The 21,876-nt window shown below is 38.7% G+C and overlaps 1 protein-coding gene across 3 annotated transcripts in view; it reads right to left on the reverse strand.

Annotated features, from left to right (window-relative positions):
* LOC136239413 (uncharacterized) overlaps positions 1-21,876 on the reverse strand; it is a 249,491-nt gene that overhangs the window by 126,877 nt on the left and 100,738 nt on the right. For all 3 annotated transcript variants that reach the window (XR_010693453.1, XM_066030144.1, XM_066030142.1), the window contains exons 17-19: positions 20,971-21,025; positions 20,831-20,920; positions 12,044-12,588 (exon numbers count right to left, since the gene is read on the reverse strand). Coding sequence is in view for 2 of the 3 variants with exons in the window: in XM_066030144.1 (XP_065886216.1) it covers positions 12,044-12,588; positions 20,831-20,920; positions 20,971-21,025 (690 nt within the window). In the remaining variant the exon portion in view is untranslated. The remainder of the gene's footprint in view (positions 1-12,043; positions 12,589-20,830; positions 20,921-20,970; positions 21,026-21,876) is intronic.

A 21,876-nucleotide genomic window follows, 5' to 3' on the forward strand; every position in this document is an offset into this window, starting at 1 on the left:
TGTGCTACCTGTGGCTTCACGAAACCCTGTTCTGTAAGGTTCACAATTATATGATTTACACATTCTTTTGAACTTCACATCAAAGGTATGTGTGCATTGGGTTCTAGTCATTTGTTGGGCTTGGCCCACTGACTATAAGTTGCAGAACCCCTTCCTCTTGAGCTGGTCCCTCCTCTGGAGTATGGTAGGCTGTTTTGCTGTCTCAAGATTGTCTTGGTTCTGCCCCCTCGCTTAGTGTAATGCGAGGGGGCCTTGGAAAAACCCTGGCTTGTCTTGAATCCAGCACCTCGAGCCTGGCGGAGGGTCTTGAGCTGTGTCAGGCGCTCCACTGCTTTCTCCAGAAAGGAACGTCCAAAAAGTGTTGTGGTGGCTGAGGAGAATAGGTCAGAGTCTTGGCCAAATGCCACGAGGTCCTTGTTATACTCCTCCAAAATGAGTGTCCTCCTCTCCACATTACATTGGGAAGACGCATTACCCATGAAGGTAAGAGCAGCTTTTACTGCAGCCTCCACATCCTCCACAACAATAGGACTATCCTTGTTGATGTTGTCTAGCAGACCCATGAGAGGGCCAGCTGCATCCAGGAATAGTGCCTGGATGCGGGAGTGGGATTGGTCTGCAGATTTAACGCTCTTTGAGCATTCCGTAGCCATCAGTTTATCCAGACGAGGTGGAGTGGTGACGGGCGTGTCTGGAACAATGAACTTGCCTCTGAGGTCCTTCCAGTCCTCATTGGACATGGGTTTAAACGCCTCCCTTAGAAACTCCTCTGTGGTTTCCTCCACCTTAGTCAAGCGAAGTTTCTCGCCCTTTGGGCGCTTCCCTGACTTGTCAACTTTGTAGACGTCTGCTGGGACGTCTTCGAGCTCCATTTGTTCTTCCTAGGTCAGGCGTGTGGCAACATTGTTGTCACCGTCACCGCCGAATACAATGTCTGGCGTTGAAATGGCGCTTGGCGTCGCGTTACTTGGTAACGTGCCAGGCTGACTACCATCAGGGAGCTGTGCTCCCTGCCCTCCTGGGGACTGATTGCACTTCAAGCTCTCCACATACGCGCATACGGTCATCAGGCGATCATTCATCTGTTCAAGTGTTTGCTGCATGGCAGCAAACAGTTCTGAGTTGTCTCCTGACATCACAATTAAAGATAAATCCATAGAGTAGATTCACAAACGGCTAACACTAGCGAGCTAGAAAAATGGCCAATGGTGTGAGAACGTGGCAGTTTTTATATGGATGCCTCACGCATGCGCAGCAGCGCACGTGCTTTGTATCCTAATATTTTAATGACTAACTAGCTGTAATTCTAGGAAACCAGGCCTAACACCATTGATATGTGAGACTGAGCCTTCTGAAATATAATTACTTAAATACTTCTGTCCTATTCTGCAGGTTAAATGACTACAGTTATTCAAGCACAGCGTACCATGATGACTAACAAAATTGATCTTCCTCTATTACATCATCAAGCCTTGTACTACTACTACGCCAGCAGCCTGGCAATTAACTCACGATCCACCTATTTCGCCAGACAGATGAGATTCCAATCCTTTTGTCACTCAATACAAGCTACTTGCACGCCAACTTCAGGAGCCACCGTAAGCCTTTTTGCTACCTTCTTTGAGAATACTGCATGCCACCATTAAGGTTTATATGGCAGCAATCTGCAACACTCTCATGTCAGCAGGGCTACACTCACAATTTCATTAACAACTTACCCCTCACCTCCAGCCTATCCTAAAAAGAATAAAAAACACTCAGACCATCACACAACCAGCAAAAACCTGCTTTCCAAATACGCTTAATATTATGAAGAACATAAAGAGTATGCTATCCAGTCAACCTAACTCCTACTTACACATCATGATATGGGCAGCCTGCTGTCTCACCTTCTTTGGCTTCCTGTGAGTCAATGAATTTACAGTACCAGGAGACAGTCAATTAAATTTAAATCATGCCATCTCTCCTTTAACAGTATCTCCATCAACAGCAAAGATAATCCAAGCCAACTAAAAATGAACATTAAGCAATCTAAGACTGACCCCTTCTGCATGGGGGCCAACGTATACCTTGGGGCAACTAGCAACAACATTTGTCCAGTTAGAGGCATTCTACCATACCTAGTACTAAGAGGCAACTGTCCGGGCCCTTCATTTATTTTTAAGGATGGAAAAAGTCTCACTTGTCATTGCTTTAGCACAGAGCTCAATAACATCCTGCTGCAGTTGAATTTGGATAAGCAGCAACACCCATAGCTTTCAAATAGGAGCCACCACCTCTGCTAGGCAAGCCAACATCCCTGACTCCTACATCAAGATGCTGCGTATATAGAAGAGTGATGCCCATCTATCCTACATCTGATTTATTGTCTTGATTTGATTTATTGTTTATCCTCTAGGTAATCAGCATAAGCTGTTCTTCCTTACCAGAACAACTAAGTACATATACAACACACAGAGCAAAACACAAATTATACAAAAACAAACAAACAAAAAATACATATAACTACATAACACAGGACACATAGCTACAAATTTAGCTAACACTCATAATAGCTTAGCTAAGTGTATAAATTCAGCGTAATTAACAAAGAAGGGACAAGTCAATGTACTAGGAAATGATGCTATTGAATGGATTGAATTCCAATAAGCAGAGGCACTACAGTGAAAATATTTCCTAGTTCTGGAGAGCTTAGAATTACAAGTATTTGCAAAATAATCATCACAGCGCATGTTGTATGAGTGCTGATGACCAAAGATAATTGAACGATCTAATTGTAAAGTCTCTTTTTGTTTGTAGTAGCAAAACATAGTAACAACAGATTGTAATTGTATGATAGACAGTGCAGCTCTCTATGATGTACAGATACATGATCAAATTTATTTAAAGATTAGACAGCACGATTTAGCAATCGCTGTAAACGAGAAATTTGATCCTTCCTCAAAGGAGGACGCCATACTGGTAATGTATGAGGACATGCTGACAAGAATTGGCAAACTCTCCAGATAGGAATACCCACAAAATGCAGTAAGAATGTGTACATGTAACAGAGTCCTGCACAAGTAAGAAATCTAGCCCATGTTTAATTATTCTTCAATATACTGTAGCATGTTAATATTTGGTTCATTATCACTATATGATTGCATAAGCCAATGTGCCAACTCGTGTACTTCAACACTTGAGGGGGAGAGGGTAGTTGATTGCACAAGCCAATGTGCCAATGCATGTACCTCAATGGTTGGGGGGTGTAGATCACTATACCGATCATGATCTACCTATGGCCTCTGTCAAAAAGAATCTGGAGGATTGGAGAAGCCTCTCATCACTCTTAGCTCTTTCATTACCCAAGCATCTACAAATTAAATGAAGCAAATATCTAATGTTCCTACTTTGGGCCCCCCTCAAACTTCTAGCTAGAAACAAGTCACCTTGTAGAGAGAATCCTGTAGAGAGTTGATCTACAAGCAATTCACCCTGTAGAGAGTTCAGCTACATTTCAAGTCACCCAGTAGAGAGATCAGCTGCAAATTAAACAAGTTATCTATAGGGAATAATTTACATGCATGTATTATATATGTGACCGGATCTGCGAAAACCCGACATAATGGAGCATTTTTTTAAATTCTTTATTACTGAATATTTATAATCTACTTAGCCAAGTGTATGCTCTGGCCAAGTTTCACCCTCATATGGCAACAACTTTTAGAGTTACAGCCCTACAAAGTAGCAACAACAGAAAGATCGATTTGTACAGCAAGTATAGAGCATTTTCAACACGTGATCTTCATTACGTAATTTAAAGTTTCGCCTACGCGTCCACCATATTGGTGAACCACTGTACTGGTGAACCGTGTAATAGTTCGCTCAGTGTATCGTGTTTACAGAATTCTTCTGGCGGTGAAGAGAACTCATACTAGAAGTGGAAGAGAAGTACACCTCTGGTAATTCTTCACAAGGTTGATTAGTAACTGCACGAAGGGTGGACTAAAAATAGAGCCGTTCAACAAGTTGGAATTTCTCTTAAAGGCTATTCCGGACAAGTTTCGTTACTCTGTTTGCTGTTGTTACTAAAGGTATTGGCTACTGGCTGGAGTAACGCCCGGGATTTAACTCAGCAGATCCACTGTAGCTGAGTTCGAGCTACTGAGTGTGCATGGTCAGGCTCAGCCTGATTTTTAGTGAGGCATAAGCTCTTTATGTCTTTGTAAATGTTATACTAATTGTTCCATGATAGAAAATGCTTAGCTATGATGTTCTATGATTCTTTGCTCCATTGTATTTGTAGCCAGCTGTCACCTAGAAATACTCAGTGCACATATTCCAAATGGGATTCGGCTGAAAGGAAGACTCTGAGATGTGTCTTTCACAGACCTTGCAATCAATGCTATACTTTTAAGTATTACTGCTGAGGTGATGAGAATGAATGTTAAAGTGCCTTTATGTTTGATGACTTATTAGTGGTCCTACAGCCATACATGAACTGTAGAAATGATTGTTTTGTTGGAATAAGGGAGCATTCTATTAGACTAATTGAACAGTTCTGTACAGAAATGAATGAACTTCAATTTCAGTTCAATTATCTGAACACACTCTGGGTTCGGATAATAGATGGATCACTATACTAATTGTCTCTGCCCCTCAGACGTATACAAAGCCAAAAACTTACAAAACCAAACATGTACAATAATCATTATGCTAAATGCAAGAACTTCATGAAAATTATAATTTTGGGTGATCCACTTCACAACTGTAAAGTGGTGAGTCTCAGTGGTGGTTACTACAATAAACCTTTCTCACATGACTGTCATAACTGTGGCTTATCCAATGTACGTAGATGTGAGAAGTTAAACTACTGCTGTGGGACACATGGACAGACATGACAACATTTAATCAGAAGTGATTGATTTCCCTGATGTGTGTACTGTTTACGTCATTAAATTGCAGATAGCTACTGGTTTTCTGGTAAACAGTGCATGCATGGAGTCCAAGAATATGGCTGTTTTTGTATAACAAAACAACAAATCTTATACAAACGACACAAATGTGTGAACTGATCCATCTGTGGTATAAACATTTTCTGGACATCTACAGTGGAACCTCTCTATTATGGACATTTAGGGAACAAGAATGTTTGGCCAATTTTTGCTGTAATATAGAGGTTTTCCTCTTGGAGGTAAAAATGTATTGACCAGACCTGTTGGGACCAAAATTTTTGTCCTTATTATGGAGGTTTTTTCTATTGTGTCTTTAATTCGGGGAGTTTGTTAAGAGAGGTTCCACTGTACTCTCTAGTCCACTACTCAAATTTTGGATGTAGTTGATCATGACACTTGAGTTTACATGCAGGTGTGTAGAGGATCTTCATGCAACTCTGTTTGTGTGCAGCACTCGCCATGGAGAAACAACTACAGAAAATTGCATTGTCTTTGCAACAACCGGCCATGCGCGGTTTGAGCATGCGCGTGTTTTGAATAATAAAACGCGCGCAATACCGGGTATAACAGTCCGCAGGTATCGAAGCCGTTCAATTCAGCGTCAGTTAAATCATTGTATAACCGGAATTATACACACTTTTACGGTAAGTATACCAGGAATGGTAGGATCATCACTAGTTAGCAAATACCAAAACCCTGTATTGCACGCATTTTATTATTCAAAACATGCGCATGCTCAAACCGTGCATGTTGGTAGTTGCAAAGACAATGCAATTTTCTGTACTATATTATCTGTAAGGTGTCTAATAAGACCAAGTGTCTAGTCATGCCACCGCGGCATAGCTATCAAGAACAGAATACATGTGGCACTCAGTAAAATCCGGCTTATTGAGATTTGCATTTGCTGGACATATTTCAGCAGTCATGGGTAATGGTTGTAACGCTGTGGGGAGTGCATTGCGCACGATGCCCGAGTGCGGGTGCGTACATGTCAGCTCGGGCATCGTGCATACATATCAGGTAATGCACGTCTTACAGTGTTGCAACTAATATGTTACACTTCAAAGTAGCTTTTTAAGCTTTTGAAGGTGCTTTTTAAAGTAGTTCTAACCCTTTCAAGTTACTTTTACAGTAGTTTTAAGCTGCTAAATTCACTTTTAAGTTAAATTCCTTTGATGTGGTTGAGGGTGCCTTTAATGTGGTCTGGCATTTGTCCAGGATCCTCTATGGTGGTTGAATATATTATTATGGTTACTATATCAAAGCTTCACATTAGCTCTTACTATAACACTAGTACTTACTATGTAAGGTTTTCAAAATGTATAAGAAACCTTATCACCATGAGACAGTTTTGATTGTGGGATTCGGTTGGTCTCAATTGAGAGCCACAGGAGGGCTCAATTGTAGGCCACAGGAGATCACTGAAGCCCACAATGTAAAGTGGATGTTGCTCATATAGGTTTCATATACATTTTACTACAGTATTCAATAGTAAGAAGCATTAAAGCTGTACAGTTTGTGGAATGCAGTAATGAGTTGTCAGCACACTTTGCAGTGCGACATCTAGATATTGCACTGCTAAGTGTGCCACATCACATTTGTAGCATAAAAAATTCCTTTGATCTGAGGTGTGAAAGTGTTACATGTAATAGTTGTATCATGTGCCCGAGTGATTTGCCTGATATGTACACCCAAGCTCGAGGGCCGTTAGGCCCAAGAGCGTGGGTGTACATATCAGGCAAATCACGAGGGAACGTGATACAACCGATATGTACCATGTAGGCTAATAGCCTACTGTGGTGGGCGACCAATCACCCAAGCCAATACGAGGCAACCCGCTGGATTTATTATATAGAGAGTCTTGTAAAATTCGATTATGGGTCAGCAGCAAGTAACGTTGCAGTTACGTTTGTTACCATAAACGGGAAAATCCTATGAATATCACGGAAACACTCAATTTTGTGATTTAACAAGTGTTTCAAAGTTGCTACATCATTTAACCACTGTTTACAATGTTTTCTAAACATCTAGAGGGGTAAGCTTTGCTGTAGAGTGGTTACCTCATGATATACGAAAAGTGGGCGTGGTACGTAATCAAACACGCGGACACGCGATTGTAAATTAACCATAACACTAGTTCTCACCTTAAACTTCCGTTTGTTAATTCATAGGGTGGTAAGGGTGTCGAATCGCCTTCGTATAAGTGCTGTAGAATGCAAAATCGGGTTCATGGTTTTCATCACGTGAGTAATAATAAACTTCCACAATCGAATACTGCCAGGATTCTTATAAAAACAAACAACGTTACCTCATCAGATATATCAAGGCCATGGTACATTTAAATGTATCATGGCCAGCCATGGTTTATTTTAAATGTACCATAGCCAGCCATGGTTTATAAGATATGTACCCTGGAATTTGGCTTTGAAGTTAGGTGGTTTCATGGTACATTTACAGTTGTCTCACTTTCATGTTAGTTCTGACAACCCAAGCCTATCCAACACCTATTAAGCCATACTCAGTGCTGTACCAGGGTGTTGTTATTGCTGGACAGCAACCTAAAATGGGCACAGCATACAGGTATACTGCAAAGGAAAATTTAGTAAGTGGCCTTTTACAATGTAACTGAACATAGCAAAATGTCTGGTTTAAGCAGTTAGCTAAATTCTGTTGTTTTAATACATGTGTTCTTCCCATTCTTGAATATGCCTGTATACAGTCTGGTCTCCGTACCATGAACAAAACATTTACAAACTAGAGATGGAGCAGAGAAGGCCAACAAGGTTGTTGCGAGTTGTTTCGCTGAACAACTACAATATGACAACTAGCTAGTGCCCTCCCTTACGCGGAAATGTCGAACAGCCTTCAAGAACCATCCCAGTCCTTTGACATTGAGCCACTACACACTGGAATGATCACTCTTGTCAGGGATACCAAGAAACGGGTGTTTAACACGGAGAAATTCCCTCGAGATTCTTTATAAAGAACGGCTTCTTTCAGTTCAGTCCCGGAACCTTTCGTGCTTATTAATCACCCTCCAAGCCTTCTAAAGCACTGCCAAAGATGCAATTCTCTTCCACAGCAACCATGACTTCTCTCCATTGCCAGAAGAACACTGTAAACACGCAATACTGAGCGAACTATTATACGGTTCACCAGTGCTTGGTTCACCAGTATGGCGGATGCGTAGGCGATATTTGAAGTTACGTAATGTAGATTACGTGTTGAAAATGCTCTATTGGGAAAATAAATTACATGCGCTTACAAAAACGGCTGTAACTTACAAATACAATGCAGTACAGAGTTGCAACTTACACCATTGTGTTCGCCATGAATAGGGAAGTCCATTACTGGGTAATTTTTTCTTCTATTACCATTCGTCACTGCATTCAGAGACGGAATCAGTGAAGAAATATCAATCGCGTACGATCGTTTCGACATGATGTAAACAAACGCCCACTAGTAACTTACATATCCTTTAGTCTACTACAACAAAACAAAGCTTTTTGAACTCCTCTTGAGTAGGCGAATAAGATGATATCCGGGTTTTTATCATAGGATCCTTCCTTCACAAAGAACAAAGCGTTTACAAATTTTGCAAAAAAATTTTCGATTACGCAAATATATTACCCATTGCAAATCAATGGCTTATGCACCTATCAATGTTAAGCCCCACTACCCCCTCCCGGGCTTACTAAGGGATTAGTGAGGGATTTTCGCCGATTTGACCAGAAATTTTTTTGACCGTTCAAAATTTTAGGCGTTTGCTTTAGCTTGCGAGCTATAAGAATTGATCTGTTTCCTAAAGTTTATTCCAGCGATACTACATGGAGATTTGACCACTAGTTGTTCCCCAGTGGGTGGAGAATTTGATTTTTCAAAAAGTCAAATCCCCACCATTTCCCCCACTACGCCTGGGAGGGGGGAGGTGGGGGATGACATTGATAGGTGCATTATACTGAAAATTTAGGCTTGCGCCATTATGTTGGATTTTCACAGATCCGGTCACATATATATATATATAATTTGTATATTTACTGATAAAATCAGAATTAGTTTAAGTATATGTTAAAGCATAGCCGTGAGTGCTATATGAAAAATAAAGCACGAAGCGCGGCCTAGATGCTAATAAAGCACAAGGCGAAGCTAAGTGCTTTATTAGCATCAAGGCCAAGCGCCAAGTGCTTTATTTTTCATATAGCACAAGCAAGGCTATGCTTTAAGTGATTTATGGAACTTTCTAGTCGTGTAGCTTCACTATACACTAGGACTCGTAATTAACACACATTGCACGAACTATTAGCAACCTGAATGCACACAAACTAGTTTAACAAAGTAACTCACATGTATTTCACCATAGTTTGGCATGGTAGATGTTCATTGCATATTTTGGCAGGTTTTGTTCGCAACTCACAATCGATTCTCACATAGTGAAATATTTCCGTGGCATCTCCAGGACTTGTCCGTGTACATTAACAAACATAACAGCAACATTAACTTCTCCACCCATCATCGACGCATTTAGGTATGTCTATAAAAGCAATCCAGTGGTAGAACTCATATTGGCTGGGATGATTGATTAGTCAGCACGGCGAGGCTATCAGCCTTCCCTGGCCTGTGTGATTAGTCATACTGGCACTAGCCTAGTAGACTATTAGCCTACACTAAGGCATGTGGGCAACTGTGGTTTATTGCCCACAAAGAGTGCTTTATTGCACCGCAAAGAGTGCTTTATTGAATGAATAAAGCACACTTTGTAGTTGATGAAGCTCTGTTGGTCGGCTGAGAGTGTACTTTATGAAATTTAAAGTGCAGTTTTCCTTTGATTTCGCCCACACAAAGTTCTATAAGTATTTATAATCTGCTTTATCGTTTTCTTCTTCCTGTGGTAAAGAAAAACAGATAGGCTACAAAAGCCCCAAAGCCAGCCATAGGCTGGCTTCGGGGTATGCAAATACAAAAAGTAGTGAAATCTAATCCAAAACAGCCAAGCTGTAAAAAAAGAGTGCGGCCCTCAGAAAGGCTATGGTGAAAAAAGATGTGGAATCCAAGGTGGCGGCCAAGAAATGACTGTGATGGTAAGTTAATGGTGAAAATTTTAATAACGACAATTCAGGTGAATTTTGTGCCAAGACCAAGCAGCACCAAATTCACCTGAATTGTCATTATTAAAATTTTTACCGTTAACCTACCATCACAGCCATTTCTTGGCCACCACCTTGGATTTCACATCTTTTTCACCATAGCCTTTCTGAGGGCCGCACTGTTTTTTTTTACAGTTTGGCTGTTTCGGATTAGATAATCATACCCAAAAGTGTTTTCAAATGCTTTCAGTAAGTTACTCTGACTTTCTTTTATTCAGTGGAATTTTCTACTGATTAAATTTACTAAATTAAATGCCTTCAAACTCAATAATAGCTAAGGCTATTTATGGACTTGACATTTTCAGTTTTAGTTGCTTCATCCTTGTGACATACATCAGCTAGTAGAATGCATGCATCATGAACTTACCTTTGTCCTCCTTTGTGCAGTATTTCCTTTTGCTGACAGCACAAGGTGTTAATATGTGGTAGTGCAGCATGGCTTCCCTGTGCCTGATGCAAAATTAATTATTTTTATGGTACCAGTAAATAAGTGCAAGGAATTTTAAGTTCAATTAGAGATCATAGAATTGAAACAAACAGATATTGTAGTGGATATGTAATCCCTAATTCAGTCATGGCTACGGACTGAATCATAGGGATTAAATGTCCACTAGTATATCTGCAGACCTAACTTGGTTTACTACCTTTTTTTATAATCCCTAATCAAACTTAAATTCCTAATTTTTCCTTGTACTAATATAATTAAACTGAAATAAATCCTGGCTTAAACAAAATGAGACAAAATAGACACCAGTCAATCTGTTATAAGTAATCAGTGTTATTCCAGTTCTCAGTACTGGAAGTAAAAGTAATTCTGGTACTGGGTATGTGTGACAGAAAAGAACTGTCCAAATTTCTCAGCACTGGTTTGCCTCACACTAGGGGAGTGAATTAACATAAGTCAATACAAAAATGGCTTGCCTCCAATATTGAGTTGAAAGTTAGTTGTACATCCATTAAATCAAGTATAAAATATGATTACTTAAAATTTTCAAGGGATAAATTTTTTGCAATTTTCATGGATTGGCAACTATCTATGAAAATCTTCCCTTGAAATTAAGAGCTCAATTTGAATGCATAAAAGATTCCCAAGAAATGAAACATTTTCCCCTCAGAGTTTTGGATGGTGACAATTCACAAAAACAAAATTTACTGTCAAAAATAACCTGCTATACAGTATGGTGAGAATTGTAAAACCAATGCTAAATAACTCACAGTAGTGGTGTTGCTACTTTATTTGTGGCATGAGTTTTTACCTCTTGGCCATAAGACTCACGACCTGATTTTATGCATGAAAAATTATTTGCTAATGGTTCTATAACAGACTAGCTATTGTATACAAGGTCTGATTGGCAAAGATTTTCATTTTAACAAATTGGTAAATTTTAATCTGTGTTGGCCACAATAATATCATGGTTTCATGTGAGCTAGAGACCAAATTAGCAGTTCACCAATATGCTTGACCAATTCTCCCAATATAATGCCCAACCATGTATATGGTACAAGCATTCTAATTAATTTTCTATTAAAACAACAATTTACATCACTAGAGATTTACTATGGATGTCAGGAAATGTTAAAAAAATTATGATAATATCTGCCACTATAGGGGACACTCACCTAATAGGTGAAGGACACAACACACTTATTAGCATTTCGATTTCAATAATGGGAAAACAAATGTAGGTGCTAAAATACATGAATGTTGTGACTAACTGAAAATACTATACATACATCAGCCTACATTAAAATTTTAACCATTCTACTACGTAATAACTTCTTACTTCCTAATATGAACTCTTGCTTGTACTTGTGGTATGTATGTTAAATTAAAGTTTGTATAAAAATTAATGTAGAATGCATGTCAGTTTAATCCAATGTAAGCCATGTATCTAATCAATAAGAATAAAAGGATTCAGTGATTGTAGATATGCATATATAGTACATGTATGTATAATACTGTACCTTTCTGAAGAATTCCAAATTACAGCAAAAAACAATTTCAAGGGTAAAGTTATTTTCTTTTTTATAATTGTGTGGTAAGAACTGATAAACAGCTACTTCAACTGGGATATTTTCACTTTTTGCTATGAATGTTATGTGTTTGGAGGTTGTGCAGTAGGTACAGAATGAGTTCCCTACTAAGCATTGGCTTTCACTGCTTTCACCACTTTTCTTGTCACAAATTTCCATGACACAGAGATTAGAACGGTAATCTTCTTTTAAAATAGCTGCATGATGTTCAACTTCTATGTCAAGCGGCTTCTTAAAACTATAGTTAGCTCCAATCCACACATAAGGGCTAGCACGGGATAAACCTTTTGGAAATACATATGATCCAAACAAACTGGCAGCAACTTTAACTTCCACTGTATAATCCTTTTCAATTGCCCCTTTAGGAATGTTTACTGTTACATTATGATCTTGGATTTTTATTCTTTGTCCATAGTAATTACAATCTTCAGTCACTGAAACTGGTTCAAATAGAGGACACTGCTCTTGATTTGTTACTACATGTGTACACAAATGGTTAAGCAATAAACAAACTCCATATCACATAATAACTGACAACATGAATTTTAAAATATTACTCTGTTGGTAAAAATGTATAAAGTAACCACTCCAATTTTTTAAAATGATATTTACTCTCCATGAACAGGCAATGGTGTATAGATTTTATTGATTTCGGTCAGAGCATATGGAAGCAATTAAAATGCATATAAACTGTATGTAGCACGTGTATTTTTACCCAGTGTATTGCAATCCTTTTTTATAGTAAAATAGAATTTTGTAAAAATAGACGGTTTTCACTCAGCGGGTCACATATGTGACCATCTCAGCAAAAACCCACCCTGTTTGCACATTTCATATTTTTTGTATTTATAAGCATTATCTACAATGTCCAAGGAAAGGATCACCAAAGTTTCAGATTATTTCAGTGAATACGTTTGGAATTATAGTGCTAGATGGAAGAGCAAGGAAATCAATTTGTGCAGTGATTGAAGTTAACATGCATGCTGCAGATGTAGGAATATAAGAACTTGCATACAAATGCTGTGACTAAGCACATGCTACTATCTAAGGATGCACTATGACCTAGTAATGTTGAAATGGTTTGAAGTATTATGTAATATGTAAACTGGTTTAACAGGTTTGGGTCACATGACATACCACGCTGTTGAAAATTGAATGGCCTAGTACAATAAAAGTTGCATAATGATATTGCACAAATGTTACTTGTGTTCTAATAGCAATGTGTTATGTCATAATGATTTGTGATACTGTAATTGCTCCTACTCTTTAGCTTCTTTTCCCTACTCCTTAGGTTACTCACACTAGGCACATTTTATGTCTGGTACATACATGCACTAGCTAGGTGTCAGCTAAGGATCACGGATGGTGTTATCAGGCTCATCTACTGCTGGTAAAAGCAAAACTGAAAACTTGTGAGGCTTTAATGTCGCACTGTTAATTCTGCTCTTGAATACTACCGCTACTGCATGAACATTATCACTGCTGGTATTAATGCTACTGCTTGACAATTATTACTGCTACATAAATGTAATTACAGCTAGATGGTTTTATTGCTGCTGCATGAACTTGATGGTTACTGCATGATATGCAGCTGCTGCTGTTGCATGATTTGCTGAGAGTGCCTCTGCATGATGCACCACTGCCGTTGCAAAATTTGCTAAAGAGTGCTGCTGCATGATGCACTGCTGCTGCAGGCTTGAGGGTAGGAGATAATAGTGATATAACAGTTAATATTGGATGCAGGTGTGCTTCAAGTTTAAGTATAAGAATATCCTTGTGCTTGCAAACACTGACAAAGGCACAAAGGCAAGCACAACTGAGGCCTGGAGATATGTACCCCCATAACAAGCTGGGGACTAATAAGGTAGGCAGCAATATGTGTGCACAAGGAAAAGTGCAGCACATCCAGAGCATATGGACAATTATAGCAAAACTACCTGCATTACTTGCATCAAGAAGAATGTAAAGATACATAGTAAGCCTGCAAAGAACCGTAGACAATGAGAACTATATGCTCTATCAGTGAGTCAGAGAAAATGATATAGTAAGGTATTATTACATATGGCAACCTTAGCGTGAAGGTACACACTTCCCACCTTAATGCAGCAGCCAAAGAACATGCATGAGCATAAAGCAAGCCTGTAGAAAGCATCAGCTATAGGTATGCAAAAGTTAGTATATACTGGAGACTTTAGAATTTACATACACGCCATATAAATGAGCAATCAAACTAAAGTAAATACTGACTGAGCCTGAAATTAATCACAACCATTTACATGTACAAGTATTACACCTGTGCAGGAAATAATTTGCATATGCTAGGATGGGCAAGCAACTGAAGGAGAAAATGAGGTATGCAAGAAAGTGTGGAAAATTGTTCAGCTCTGCAACAACCATAGCAGCTGAAGTGCAGCAGCCACTATGCATGTAAGTTACTGCAATGTAACTAGCTGGTGGAAAATTTCACATTAGCAAATGTGGAAATGGTAATAACCCATGCAAGTGTAAGAGTAGCCATGCTTATAAGGAGATATGTAATAGTGTTGCTAAAGAAAAAAGACACTGTTGGCCATTGAGATGCATGCCATTACGAACCAGCTGCATGGTTAGTTGCATAGAGTAGGAGAAGGTGCGGGGTTGGAAGGGATTGGAAAGTGGTTACACATTTGTAGTAGGTCAATCATGGAAGTCAGTGACAGTAATGATAATCCATGAGCTAGTAGTAATAGGTTGGGATTAAACAACTGAGGTGGTCACTGGATAGCGTAGCAGCCGAATAGGCTGGTATTACATGCAAGCAACAGTTAGGACATGCCTGTCTGCAGAAGCAGTGATAACTCTCAAGCCTATCGTGAGGAGCATGCATGCAGTGGCAGTGACGACCACCAGCACTTGCAAAGAAACAGCAGAAGAAAAAATTTTGCAGCAGAGTTGCAGTTCAATAGCAGTGGCAGCAGTAATAGCAGGCATGCAACAGCCATAAAATTCATGCAGCAGCAGTACATCATGCAGCACTCTCAGTAAATCATGCAACAGCAGTACATCATGCAGCACTCTCAGTACATCATACAACAGCAGCACCCTCCAGATCATAGAAGCAATTATATTCATGCAACAGTGATAATGGTTCATGCAGTGGCAATAAATTTGTGCAGGAGCCATAACATACATGCAACAATAATAACATACATGCAGCAGCCATAATAACATTTCGTGCAGCAGCAGCAGCAATAAATTCATGCAACAGCAGCTAAGCAGAACTGGTCTTAAGGGTGCTCTGTACAGTTCCCTGTATGGCTTCCTGTATATTATGTTTTCAGATATAACTTACGAACGGATTAAACCATTCTGCTAAACTCTTTTTATTTGCAATAAGCTATCACTACTGCACAGTTTAGTCCAAATCCCATGTCTTAACTCATTGTAGAAGGTGAGTTATAATTTTCGCTTCAAACTAGAACTAGTCCCACAGTTTACGCCCTAGAGACTTGATTCTTTAAAAATTCAATATTGAAAACTGTACAAACAAACATGCGTTTCTATTTTTGTTCTCTGGCTTCTCAGTTATCAGATACTCTTCTTCCACTTTTGTGCCGGCACTAATCAGTCTTCTTTACCTTCACGTCATTCCTCACCAGAAGGAGCTATCAAAAACGACAAATGCTCTTATAATGCATAAATACCATGGTTGCCCATCTGAAGTTTTCGTGCCTATCGGGTCTAAAATGACAAACTAGTTCTAATTTTAATATCAAGGTGTAGAGACTGAGGTGCCCGCAGCTGTTCTATGGCCACAGTTACTGTTCCTTAATTGTGTGACCGGAAGATAATCGGTCAATTACAGATCACTATATTCATTAGACCATGATGAATAAGATACAACACTTACTTCGCTTCCTTCATGTATATCGTTCTTCTTTCTTCGTTTGTGGCAGGTTATTTCATCATAAAAGACATTTTCTCGTTGGGCGTACCATGTGTTAAACAAGCCACAGATTAATTAGATAATTACTGGTGACCATGGGAATCTATCAGTGAACCCCAGCTGTGCTAACCTCAGAAGCCATACACGGAACCAGAGTTGGGGCTAACGCGTTACAATTGTAACGCTTTACGTAATATATTACTTTTGAAGTAGCGAAGTAATATAACGCGTTACATCCTTTGTAACTAGTAACTAGTAACTGATTACTAATGTCTGGAAAGAAACTACGTTACAATAGTAACTACGTTACTTCGTTAGTGAGTTACTCCGTTATGATATCGATGCGTTAATCAGTATTTGCGTTACACTAATAATGCATTACTGTAGTGCGTTACAATACAGTATAACCATTCAGTAACATACACAAATTTTGTTGAGCGATCAGCTTTTAAACCCGATTCTTATTAATGCACATCTTATTGTCTCGTGATCCAACTCGTGGCATACAGTTGCTGACTCAGCTCGTTCATGACTCAGCTCACGCGTTACAATTGTAACGCATTACGTAATATATTACTTTTGAAGTAGCGAAGTAATATAACGCGTTACATCCTTTGTAACTAGTAACTAGTAACTGATTACTAATGTCTGGAAAGAAACTACGTTACAATAGTAACTACGTTACTTCGTTAGTGAGTTACTCCGTTATGATATCGATGCGTTAATCAGTATTTGCGTTACACTAATAATGCATTACTGTAGCGCGTTACAATACAGTATAACCATTCAGTAACATACACAAATTTTGTTGAGCGATCAGCTTTTAAACCCGATTCTTATTAATGCACATCTTATTGTCTCGTGATCCAACTCGTGGCATACAGTTGCTGACTCAGCTCGTTCATGACTCAGCTCAATCAGGCGTGATTCAGCTCAATCAGGCGTGACTCAGCGATGGAGAATGATAGTGACTCTAATAGTGACTCTAGCAACCCTGGGATGATGGTGGAAGATAATTCTACACAGTTAGTACGAGATTTTGATAGTGCTAGTTCCACTGAAGTAGCGAAGGCTGGACCAAGAGTTGCTACATTTCATGGGTGGATGTACAAGCACTATTTTCACGTTGTTAGCGAAGATTCAAAGAATTTAAGGGTGCGTTGTATCTTATGTGGTGGTGGCAAGACACTTTCTTCTGCTAGAAACACAACTTCTAATTTCAAGAAACACTTGACTGCTATACATAAGAATGTTAAATTGGTTGCAAAAGAAGTAGACAAACCTGAAACTGAAAAGAGGCGGCAAAGAAGTGATACTGATGATAGTGAACCAAAGAGGCAGTGCACATTGCCAGATGTATTAGCCAGAAACTCCATCCCTGCACAGAAAATGCGAAGTTTGCTCTCTGAGTATATAATAGAGGATATGCAGCCTTTGTCAACTGTAGAGTCACCAAGTTTTCGTAAATTAATCAATAACATTTGCTCCACCCAAATTCCAGACAGAAAATCTTTCACCCTACATCTTGACAAAGTTTACGACTTGATGCTCAGTAGGATTAAGCAGATATTGGAAAAACTTGATGTTGTTTGCACTACTGTTGATGTGTGGACAGCTCATCACAGGAGCTATTTAGGGATGACTGTCCACTGGATAGATCCACAGATGTTAAAACGGCATAAAGCAGCCATAGCATGTACAAGGATGACAGGAAGACACACCTATGATGTTCTGGCATGCAAAATAGAACAAATCCATACAAGCTATAGCCACAGATAATGGATCCAACTTTGTTAAAGCTTTTACAGTGTTCTCAGATTCTGCTAATTGTACTACTGAAGAACGTGAAGACGTCGAGGAAGAAGGAGATGATGTGGCCTTTGAAAACGTTGATGAACTGCTATCAGTGGACCCAGAAGAAACTAACATTGATGATGATTTAACTCAAGTGCAGTATGACTTACCACCACACTATAGGTGTGCTGCACACACACTTAATCTGGTTGCCAGTAAAGATGTTGACAAATTCCTTTCATCTTCCACTACATCGAAGACTGTGTACCGCAACTCATTTGCTAAGAGTTCTGCCTTATGGAATAAGGCAAGTAGATCCACAGTAGCTTCAGATACTGTACAAGAAGTAACTAAGAGAAAGCTGATTGTGCCCACTGCCACAAGGTGGAACTCTTATTATGATGCAATAGTTAGAGTAACAGAGAATTCTTTAGTAGAATTAAATGAGCTCTGTACGAAATTGAAGTTGCATTGTTTCAGTGAGCGAGAGTTTAAGTTTCTGAAGGAGTATTGTGTTGTTTTAAAACCTCTTTCAAGAGGTTTAGACATTTTGCAAGGAGAAGACAACTGTTTTTTTGGTACTGTCTTGCCAACCTTAGAAGCTATTATCAAGAAAGTGGTGGCTCTTCGACCTGATCTTTCATCAATGACCATTGGGCTTGCTGGTGCAGTAGAAGATGCCATCAGAGATCATTTCCAGAAGGTTTTCCAAAATGATAATGCCATCATAGCAGCCATAACTTTGCCAAAGTTTAAGCTCAAGTGGGTGGAATCACAAAGCAAAAAGGATCTGTATAAGCAAATGCTCATCCAAGAAATGCGATCACATGCTACAGATGAAGTTGTGGTTGTGCAAAAATCACAGGATCAGCCAACTAAAAAGAATAAAGATGATTTCTATGACTTTAAATCAGATGAGGAATCAGAGTCACAGAGCAATGTGGAAATTGAAGCAAATGATTATTTAAATAATGCAAAGACTATTGAGAGTCTCCACAGATATCCTGTAGTAAAAAGGCTTTTCCTTTTGTACAATACGGCATTGCCTTCCAGTGCCCCAGTTGAACGACTATTCAGTCTAGGTGGATTAGTGTTAACACCAAAACGGAACCGATTGATTGATGACAGATTTGAAAAATTACTTCTCATGAGATACAACAAGGACTTTTTACATATTTAGTTTTATGTGGACAGTGCTTGTACATATGTAATTTAATTGTATTATTGTCTCACATGATTACATTGCAAATTTATTATCACTTAATTCACTTTATGTTTACTGTCTTGAAATGATATTGCTAGTAAGAAGTAACTAGTAACGTAACTACTAGTTACTTGGTAAAAAGTAACTGTAAATGTAACTGAGTTACATGAGATGAAAGTAACTAGTAACTAGTAACTGATTACTTTTTTGAAGTAACGACCCCAACTCTGGACTGTACAGAGCACCCTTAACCTTGCATAATGGTATTTCCACAGTTGCTTGTGTGAAATTTGCCACCTGGTAGTTATGTATACACTGACAGTAAATACCGTTGCTGCACAGGTGGTCATGCATAGTAGCTACTTCATTTAAGCCACTATGGTTGTTGCCAAGCTGGGAATTTTTCCCCACACCGTTTTGCATGCCTCGTTTTCTCCTTCAGTTGCTTGCCCATTCTAGCTTATGATAATTAGTTACTGCACAGGTACGATATTGGCTATTAAAGTTTTATGCTTAATTGTACACATACGTATACCTGGAACTAAATGGTTGCAATTAATTTTCAGGCTCAGTATCAGTTTACTTTTGTTTGGTTGCTCATGTAACTTGTAACATCTCCAGTATTCACTAACTGCTGCATACCTACAACTCAATGGCTGTTGCTTTCTGCAGGCTTGCTCCATGCTCATGCATATGCATATTCATTGGCATGCTGCATGCAGGCAGGAGTTGCATATATTCATGCTAAGGTTGCACACTCCCTCTCCATGTATATTATAACCACCCCAAAAACACCTTCACTGTAAAAAAAGGTGCGTCCAAGAAACTACAAGTACCTGGAAGCCAATCTATAAAACAGCTCAACTGAAGAGAAAAATAACTGGTAACTTAAAGAGCTGATATTTGGAGCGACCAAGAATACGACTAACTACAATTACTAAAGTTTTTTGTTACGTTTGCTACTGGTTTTGTGGAAAATATTATGTAATTGGCACTATATAGGGAAAAGTAGGCAATGACAGAGCTTGGTGCGGTGGAAGGGTGGATAGCTAACCGTGTATATATGAGCACATATGTGTAATAGAGTCCTCAATGGTCCACTACTCCCAGGGGTGGGCCAAAGCAACCTACATGTTTACTGAAAATAAATTACAGACACTCACATTCACAGCCATACCTTTCATTTACATTAGTCTGCAACATTGGAATTTTGTTCAGCAAATCAACCAAGTTATAGTTTTAGCTCTATAGTCACTTACACATATGGGTATGAAGGTGGTTTAGTTAAAGAAACAAAGACAATCTTGTTTGCGTTTACTACATCATAAACAAATACACATGTCACACATAGCACTGGAGCTACAGAAATGAAATAAAGATTTTCGAATTCTTCATGAACAGGCAAATAAGATGGTATATAGTTTTAGTCTTCCTTCTCTGAGTAATGGCCAAATAAAACTTGTGTATTTTTTCTTTGTAGCATGCGTAATTTTATGATTTTTTTTACTTTTTTTCTTTTTTTTTCACAATGCACATTTGTGCAAACAAATTGGTGAGACAGTCACATATGATATGACAAACCGATTATGTGATTGCCCAGAAGGATGTCTGTTTCTCCCTTACATAATAAACTACAAACTTTAATATAATCACAACCTATGTATACAGTATGCAATCCTTTTAAAATTGGAGAGTTTACTTTAGTAACTACCATACAATAATGGCAAATTCAGGTTGCTAGGAGCAATGTTTGATTGCTCCTTATCAGTCTGTTATGTTCACTATACTTCCTTACCTATAAAGCTTGATTCATTTCCATAAAGCTCCGCAATTTCCCAAGCATAGTTCTTTTTAACCATTGATCTTCTTAGTTTTAATGCAGGACCTGTGATTAACATTATACAAGAATTGCTAATATCATGTATATATACGAACCTAGTTCTTTTTTATGAACAGAAAAATCGGTAGACAGCAATTTCCAGTCTTTTATCTGTATAGTATTAATATATATATATTATATGCAAGAAAGAATAAATTATATCGTAGGTTTTAGCAACAGAAGTACTGAAATTCAGTGGGTACATAACACTACAATTTAACATAACTATGTAACACATTTTCTATTTAACAACATACAATATCATACATGGCAATTTACATGTTGATCAATCCTTATTCTTTACATGAAGTTGGACAACACAAGGGGACATCCTTACAACTTATTCAAACCTTTTTCCACCAACGTAGTTAGAGAACATTTTATTCTCACCAAATTATAAACACTGGAATGCACTTCCTTTCAGTGTAGTGGGGGCAACATCAACCAATGAGTTTAAAGCAACCCTTGATAACCACAACAAACTTTTATACTGAACTGTATATGTGATTGGGCCTGCGAAAATATGGCATGTGGGCACATGATTTTTGCCTACTTTTTCAACCTTTAACCACTTATAACTTTTTGTACCATTACGCTATGGCAATGCAATTTTCAGCTCTTAGTGCACATGTAATTGGCTTTATGATGCAAGTTACAGAATGCAAATATTCTGTTCTAATACTGAGATATGACCAGTAGAGTGATGGGGTGTAGTTTGTGCCCACATGCCCTGTTTTCGCAGGCCCGGTCACATATATAGTTAGAAGTATTGATAAGCTTTAAGATCAGGACTTACAGGCTTTTGCCTTTCTAATATCAAGAAGACACACGGTAGTGTGTCGTGTGGTCCAAGAAGCCAGCACGCCACACAGTGAGTATATTAACAGGAAGAAAGAAAATGTAATTTTCACACCTATGTAGCTCTGTGATCCCATATCCAATTGGAACTAAACTTGCTAAAG

This window comes from Dysidea avara, chromosome 11, assembly GCF_963678975.1.
Source record: "Dysidea avara chromosome 11, odDysAvar1.4, whole genome shotgun sequence".
Lineage (NCBI taxonomy): Eukaryota > Metazoa > Porifera > Demospongiae > Dictyoceratida > Dysideidae > Dysidea > Dysidea avara.